Source organism: Elgaria multicarinata, chromosome 6, assembly GCF_023053635.1.
Source record: "Elgaria multicarinata webbii isolate HBS135686 ecotype San Diego chromosome 6, rElgMul1.1.pri, whole genome shotgun sequence".
NCBI classification, from domain to species: domain Eukaryota; kingdom Metazoa; phylum Chordata; class Lepidosauria; order Squamata; family Anguidae; genus Elgaria; species Elgaria multicarinata.
In genome coordinates this window covers 110,197,085-110,205,497 of record NC_086176.1, presented here as the reverse complement: position 1 = coordinate 110,205,497, position 8,413 = coordinate 110,197,085, and the positions used below count along the sequence as shown (strand labels likewise).

Here is an 8,413-nt window from a genome sequence, read left to right as displayed (position 1 = left end):
TCTTATTCTCCTTGATCTAACTGCAGCCTTTGACACGGTTGATCATGATCTTCTCTTAGACTCCCTTCATGACCTTGGACTTTGTGGCTCTGTCTATAACTGGTTTGCCTCCTATCTAGCGGGTCGCTCTTTCAGCGTGTTGGCTAACGGCACCTCATCCTCCTCTTTTCCCCTTTCAGTAGGGGTTCCGCAAGGCTCGGTGCTTGGCCCCTTGTTGTTTTCCTTATACATGTTGCCCTTGGGTAAGCTTATTCAATCTCACGGCCTCCAATATCATCTGTATGCCGATGATACACAATTATATCTCTCATCTCCGGAACTTTCTCCTGATGTTCACGATCGTATCTCGGCATGTCTTTCAGATATCTCAGCTTGGCTGCTTCATCGTCGTTTGAAACTTAATATGGCAAAGACGGAATTGCTTGTTTTTCCTCCTAAACCTTCCCCTCATCTCTCATTCTCTCTTACTGTCAATGATGTTACACTCACTCCGGTCAAGGAAGCTCGTAGTCTTGGCTTTATATTTGATTCCTCGCTCTCCTTTATTCCTCATATTGAGGCAGTAGCTAAATCCTGTCGTTTTTTCCTGTATAATATTGCCAGGATTCGATCATTTTGGTCTGTCTCTTCTGCCAAGACTCTTGTTCATGCATTGGTTATTTCTCGGTTGGACTACTGCAACCTTCTTCTCACTGGCCTTCCTTCTTCTCACATCAGTCCGTTGGTCTCGGTCCACCACTCTGCCACTAAGATCATCTTCTTGGCTCGGCGCTCTGACCATGTTACTCCACTTCTGAAATCTCTTCATTGGCTTCCAATTCACTTCAGAATCCAATATAAACTTTTTCTGTTGACCTTCAAAGCTTTTCACGGTCTAGCTCCTTCCTATTTCTCCTCTCTCATCTCCCACTATTGCCCCGCTTGTGCTCTTTGTTCCTCTGATGCCATGTTTCTCACCTGCCCAAGGGTCTCTACTTCCCTTGCTCGGCTTCGTCCATTTTCTTCTGCTGCCTCTTACGCCTGGAACGCTCTTCCAGAACATCTGAGATCCACAAGTTCAATCACAGCTTTTAAAGCTCAGCTAAAAACTTTTCTTTTTCCTAAAGCTTTTAAAACCTGATGTTGTTTGGACTCTATACTGTTAGTTTTACCCTACCCTGTGCCTGTTTACCCTACCCAGCGCCTGTTTGCATTCTCTTCCCCTCCTTATTGCTTTACTATGATTTTATTAGAATGTAAGCCTATGCGGCAGGGTCTTGCTATTTACTGTTTTACTCTGTACAGCACCATGTACATTGATGGTGCTATATAAATAAATAAATAATAATAATAATAATAATAATAATAATAATAATAAATAAATAAATTCCTGGAAGAGAAGGCTATCTGATGGCTACTAGTTCTGATGGCTATGTGCCACCTCCAGCATCAGAGGCAGTGTGCCTGTGTACATCAGTTGCTGGGGAACATGGGTGGGAGGGTGCTGTTGCACTCATGTACTGCTTGTGGGTTCCCAGTTCGCAGCTGGTTGGCCGCTGTGTGAACAGAGTGCTGGACTAGATGGACCCTTGGTCTTTTCCAGTATGTGCCTTCACTTCAAAATGTAGCACGCCAGCCTTGCTGTGTTTGCCACCCCTTGCCCTCCATTCAGCTGAATGGGGGCCCCTGGGCTTCTGCTGCAAAAGCACCATTGCAGCAAGTGTCCCTATTTCCATATGTTATGTGTTGTGCAGTGTGTGCATCGGCTGTCCTGCAGCACACGAGTGGGGAGGGTCTGTGGCAGGTAAACAAGTTCCTGGAGGACTGCGCTGCTCCGGCGCCATGGCAACGCCCCCCCTCCCTCACAGAGCCGAGTTGTGAGGACGCAGCTCATAGACGCCGCTGCGAAGGCTAGAAGGCCTCCCACCCCCCATTCATTCTCCGAAGCGTCCGCTCTAGGAGCCCCTCTCCCGTCGGTGGTTTTTCGCCCTCCACTCCCGGCTCTCAGTCCTCCTCGGTCTCGGCTGAGGCGGCGGTGGAGGTGAAACCGGGGCGGGGGAACGGGAATATCCGGAGCCATCCGCCAAAATGGTAAGCCGTTCCCCGGGGGGGAAGGTTCGATAGCCCGAGGGGGGGATGCCGGCGACCCGCCCGCGCCCCCATTTTGTGACGCAGACGCCTTTGGTTTCCACACGACCCCTTCTTTCATCACGACCCCCCCCCCCCCACGTTCCTGATAACGACCATTTTCAGGGCAGTGGCTTCATAACGGCAGTGGAAGGGGGAGGGGGAGGAGGCGCCATTCCCCTTTCCCCCCTAAGGCCCTGTGTAAACACACCTGTCAGGATGGTGTCAGTGGCAGCTGCCCCGCAATACTTGGGGTGGGGGAGGCTGGGTTGTGCGTGGGGAGGGGGTGAGCAAGAGCCCTTCTCACTTTGGGCCCTCTGTTGTCATATAGACCAGAAGGGTGGCATCCCTTCCTGCCCCCCCCCCATTATCCTTCTCCATAACGCTTATAATGTATAAAACCCATTATGGGAGTTTGACAGAAATGCGGATTATATATATATATATATATATATATATATATATATATATATATACACCTTTTTGGCATCATATGTTAGGGTAAGGGGCTGGGGGGTCTATCAAAACCTTGGTCGGGAAACCCCTGTTTTAAAAGCTCACCCGGTCTTGTAATTAAAATAATAATAATAATCATAATAATCGCTCTCATCAGTGAAATTTCTGCAGCCCCATTAAGCCCTCCTGATTACGTTTCCCAAAGCTTTGCTATTGTGTAACTGTCCTTTTCTTCCCACTCAAGAGCATCTTCTTTTTCTCTTCCCCGCACATTATTTATAACGGTTCGTTAAATGGGTTCCTGTGTAATGGAAGAGGTCGAAGGCTGTTCCGTTTATATCTATATCTGTTGTTCAGATCACAGAGGCTGAGTTATTTATTTCTGTTTTGGCCATATCGTTTTTTGACGGCGGTTGGAAAAGAGAGGTTGCAGGTTTATTGTAAATCTGGACATCTTTTCCCTCCCCTGTATAACAAATTGCCTTAAATATGGAAATGTTCCTCCTTCTTCTATTGTTCAGGTAGTAAAGGACTTCTGTGAGTTTATGTATACACTCCTCTCCCTCTCTCTGTGTCTGCTAAATACTGTAGTGCATATTCATTGCAGTGGTTTTTGTCTGGTGCTACAGAATCCATTGAAACGTTGTGCAAGGTAATTTAAGGAATGGCAGAATTTGAGAGTGGAATAAAAGAAGGATGCATTTTAAAAAATAGTTATCTAAACCGCAGTTCGTTTGTATTGATTCTGCACCTTGCCTGATGAAGATCGGTTGTGTTTTTGAGGTGGGCACCCATATACTGCAGCATGTACCGCAAGAGTTGGTGGGGTGGAGAGGTTGGATGTATTTATTTTTTGGCTAGCTTCCCTCTCTGGCTTTAAATAGCAGCAGAATCTAGCAAGAATATTTAAAGAAACACAGCCACAATTCTGCTTTCATCAAGGGGGAGATTGAGTGATGGCAGCTTTCAGGATCATCGTACATTTCAAGTGTTCTAAGTGCTTCGCATACATTATCTCAGTAGTCCTTACAACAAGGTCAGTATTAACATCCCTGTACTGCCTATATGGAGGGGGCTGAGGCCGAAAGAAAAGAGGCTCGTGTAAGGCCATACAACTGTTGCGCCTGAGGTGAGACGTGGATCACGGATTTCCTGGCCTTTACTTATGCAGCCCAGTCCTTTGTGTGTTAACTGAAGCATCCCCCACTGAGTTTAATAAGACTTGCTCCCAAGTAAACGTACATAGGATTACAGTCAGTATGCTTCACCAGCACTTGTCGGAGGTTTTGCACAAAACAGTTTACCCTTCAAATCTAATTTGTTATTTTTTTTGTTCCTTGGTTGTTTATTTGGTAGGTTGCTTCTAGACAAGATATTTTTGAACATCAGACATGCTGATACACTTGATACTGACCAAATATTGGGAGCAGCAGTGGGGGATGCGCTGATGCCCATAGCAATTGCTGCTAGTCCAAACAATTGACTGGCCATGAGCAAGAGTGGCATAGGCTCAAACAATTTTGAGATGAGTGGCTGTGGTCTAATGTACACCAAGCAGGATATTGCAGTATGAAAGCGGTATATAAAAGGCAGGAGCCACACCAAGCAGGTATAGCACTATGAAAGTGGTATATGGCGTGTGTCATGAGCCCTAACAGTGTCAGTGCACTTCAATACCGCTATAAAGCAGTCATGTGGCTCCTGCCTTTGATATACCACTTTCATACTGCAATATCCTGCTTGGTGTAGATGAGGCCTGTGTTGCTCTGTTGCAGCAAAAATGGTTCAAAACAGGCAGTAATGCAAAGCCCTACACAATTTCATCCCCCTCTCCTGGTTTCAGTTTAGCTGTCCAGGGCTAAATCAACTGTGGGGACAGCCTGCTTTCTGGGCACAGGCTTGTTTTATTTTTTGTAACCATATGAGATCAAATATTACGTCTTTGTTGTTGTTTTTCCAACATTTTGTTAGATCCCTCCACCACCCCTGGCTTAGACTTAAGGACATAAGAGCCATGCTAGATCAGACCAAGGGTCCATCTAGTCCAGCATTCTGTTCACACAGGGGCCAACCAGCTGCCCACAGGAAACTCAGAAGCAGGACATGAGTGCAACAGCACCCTCCCGCCCATGTACCCCAGCAACTGGTGTACATAGGCATACCGCCTCTGATACTGGAGGTAGCATATAGCTACCACAACTAGTAGGCATCGATAGCCTTAGCCTCCATGAATTTAACAAACTGTCTTTTAAATCCATCCAAATGGTAACCATCACTATGGACATAGCTAGACCTAAGGTTTATCCCTGGATCGTCCAGGGGTCAAACCTGTTCATCTAGGTGACACGCAGGGGATCCAGTGCTCAGGCAGGGGCGAACCCTGGGCGATCCCAGGATAAACCTTAGGTCTAGCTGTGGCCCCAGTCTTGTGATAGCGAATTCCATAGCAACTATGAAGAAATCCTTCCTTTTATCTGTCCTGAATCTCCCACCAATCGGCTTCATGGGATGACCTCTTGGGGTTCTAGTATTATGAGAGAGGGGGTGGGGGTGGGATGTTGCCCTGTCCATTTTCTCCACACTGCACATTATTATTATTATTATTATTATTATTATTATTATTATTATTTATATAGCACCATCAATGTACATGGTGCTGTACAGAGTAAAACAGTAAATAACAAGACTCTGCCGCATAGGCTTACATTCTAATAAAATCATAATGAAACAATAAGGAGGGGAAGAGAATGCAAACAGGCACAGGGTAGGGTAAGCAGGCACAGGGTAGGGTAGGGTAAAACTAACAGTAGAAAGTCTGCGATTTTGTACCGCCCAGAGAGCTTTTGCTGTTGAGCGGTATAGAAATTAAACAAATTGTACACTTCTATCACCCCCCCCCCACACACACACACACTTACTCACCTTGGCGGACCCCAAACATTTTCTAGGAGCGTCAAAAGACAAAGGTAGGTGTAGACAGGGAAACACATGGAAAGAGGTAAGGAGAAAGTAGGGGAGAGATAAAACAAGCAGAAAGGCATACATACAATTTTTAAAAAGGAAAGTGGATGCTCTCTGGCACAGCTGGAGTGAAATGTGGGCCCAAGGCTACTGGCTACTGCAGCTCATTTTTGTATAGCAAGGGTAGGGAACTTGTAGTTGTTTACCTATTGGACTACAACTCCCAGCAGCCCCTGCCAGCATGACCAGTGGTCAGGGATGATGGGAGTTGTAGTCCGACATCATCTGGAGAGCTACAGATCCCCCCACCCCTGCCATATAGGTTGTGGGTACGCTTTGCTGGGTCCTGGAGACCTGCTGGGTGATTGTTGGCTTAGGCTGCAACCCTGCTACTGTGAGGTGGGGCGGGGAATGAATTGCTACACTGTAAATCATTCTTATTTACAAACTTATGAGATTTGCTAGAGCCAATCAGAGGCAGTGTTACAACAGGACAAGCAGTATTCGGAACCAGGAGTTGCTGGTCCAGGCCTTTCTCTTGAACACAGAGGTTGTGTTTGTAGAGTTAAACTACGACTTGTAATTTGAGAGATGGAGAGGTTTGTGATTCTCTATGGCCCGGTTCACATATCGTGACAACCCACAATGTAATTATTATTTTTAATTGTGGATTGTCATGAATCAGAGAGCATGGTGGTACACACTGCCCGATCGTTCTCGCTACAAGTAGGAATGGCTAAACAACCCAAGGCTATTCCGTCCTTGGACTGTTTAGCAGTGCATCTGAATCCAGACCTGTAGCTTTGTCTCACCCCTGGCAAACCACAAAAAGAATCCATAAACCCATGGTTTAATAAAGAAAAATCAATTCTTATGACACTGAATACCCCCCTAGAGACTACAAATTCTCTGTGTGTCCAAACAGGCTTCAAACCATGCTATGGGGGGTTTCGCTACCTAGGAGTGACTATTACAAAAGACCCACTGCAGCTGCTTAAAAGAAATTTTGGGAAACTGTCTAATCAGATCCTCCATGACCTTACTAAATGGAGCCAACTAAAACTCACATATCTTGGCAGAATAGCTTATTTATTTATTTATTTATTTATTTATTACATTTTTATACCGCCCAATAGCCGAAGCTCTCTGGGCGGTTCACAAAAATTAAAATCATCATAAAACAACCAACAAGTTAAAAATACAAATACAAAATACAATATAAAAAGCACAACCAGGATAAAACCACGCAGCAAAATTGATATAAGGTTAAAATACAGAGTTAAAACAGTATAATTTAAATTTAAGTTAAAATTAAGTGTTAAAATACTGAGTGAATAAAAAGGTCTTCAGCTGGCGACGAAAGGAGTACAGTGTAGGCGCCAGGCGGACCTCTCTGGGGAGCTCATTCCACAACCGGGGTGCCACAGCGGAGAAAGCCCTCCTCCTAGTAGCCACCTGCCTCACTTCCTTTGGCAGGGGCTCACGGAGAAGGGCCCCTGTAGATGATCTTAAGGTCCGGGTAGGTACATATGGGAGGAGGCGTTCCTTCAAATAACCTGGCCCCAAACCGTTTAGGGCTTTAAATGTCAATACCAGCACTTTGAATCGGGCCCGGACCTGGACTGGCAGCCAATGAAGTTGTAAAAGGACTGGCGTAATGTGATCTCGCCAGCCAGTCCCTGTTAGTAAACGGGCTGCCCTGTTTTGTACCAGCTGAAGCTTCCGGACCGTTTTCAAAGGCAGCCCCACGTATAACGCATTGCAGTAATCCAAACAAGAGGTTATCAGAGCATGGATAACTGTAGCTAGGCTATCACTGTCCAGATAAGGGCGCAGTTGGTATATCAGCCTAAGCTGATAAAAGGTGCTCTTTGCCACTGAGTTCACCTGTGCCTCAAGTGACAGTTCTGGATCGAAGAGCACCCCCAAACTACGGACCCGATCCTTTAGGGAGAGTGCAACCCCGTCCAGGACAGGGCAAACATCACCTCGCCGGACAAATGAACCACCCGCTAACAGTACCTCCGTCTTGTCTGGATTGAGTCTCAGTTTGTTAGCCCTCATCCAGTCCATTACCGTGCCCAGGCACTGGTTCAGAACAGTCACTGCCTCACCTGGGTTTGATGAAAAGGAAAGGTAGAGCTGGGTGTCATCCGCATATTGATGACACCTCAGTCCACATCTCCGGATAACCTCCCCCAGCGGCTTCATGTATATGTTAAACAGCATAGGGGATAAAATAGAGCCCTGCGGAACCCCATGGCTTAGGAGCCACGGCACAGAGCAATAATCCCCCAGCACCACCTTCTGGAATCGGCCATCCAAGTAGGAGCGGAACCACTGCAACGCAGTACCTCCAACTCCCAGCTCAGACAACCTATCCAGAAGGATACCATGGTCGATGGTATCGAAGGCCGCTGAGAGGTCCAGGAGAACCAACAGGGTCGCACTCCCCCTGTCTCTCTCCCGACAGAGGTCATCCCACAGGGCGACCAAGGCAGTTTCTGTTCCAAAACCAGGCCTGAAACCCGATTGAAATGGATCTAGATAATCCGTTTCATTCAAGAGTGCCTTTAGCTGCAATAAAAATGTCTTTATTGCCCAAAATATTATTCTTTTATCAGGCCTTACCTATAAATATCCCTCCTAAGTCCTTCTCCAAATGGCAAGCTACACTAGACCGCTTTGTCAATCACGGCAAACGTTCCCGTATAAATAAGGGGACGTTATATAGGAAACGCACAAAAGGAGGCCTAGGAATGCCCAATTTACTGATGTACTTTGAGGCCTTCCAGCTTAGGCAGCTAGTCAAAATAATCAACGGTGAGACTAGTATTCCCTGGGTACAAATAGAAATGATATCCCAACAACCCACAATTCCAGCTCTCCC

The 8,413-nt window shown here is 46.3% G+C and overlaps 1 protein-coding gene across 1 annotated transcript in view; it reads left to right on the top strand.

The window, feature by feature from the left end:
- The first annotated feature begins 1,934 nt into the window (after positions 1-1,934).
- Positions 1,935-8,413, top strand: part of LOC134400055 (elongation factor 2-like) — a 28,552-nt gene continuing 22,073 nt past the window's right edge. The window contains exon 1 of the mRNA XM_063128281.1: positions 1,935-2,070. Within this exon, the coding sequence (XP_062984351.1) occupies positions 2,068-2,070 (3 nt within the window). The 5' untranslated portion in view covers positions 1,935-2,067. The remainder of the gene's footprint in view (positions 2,071-8,413) is intronic.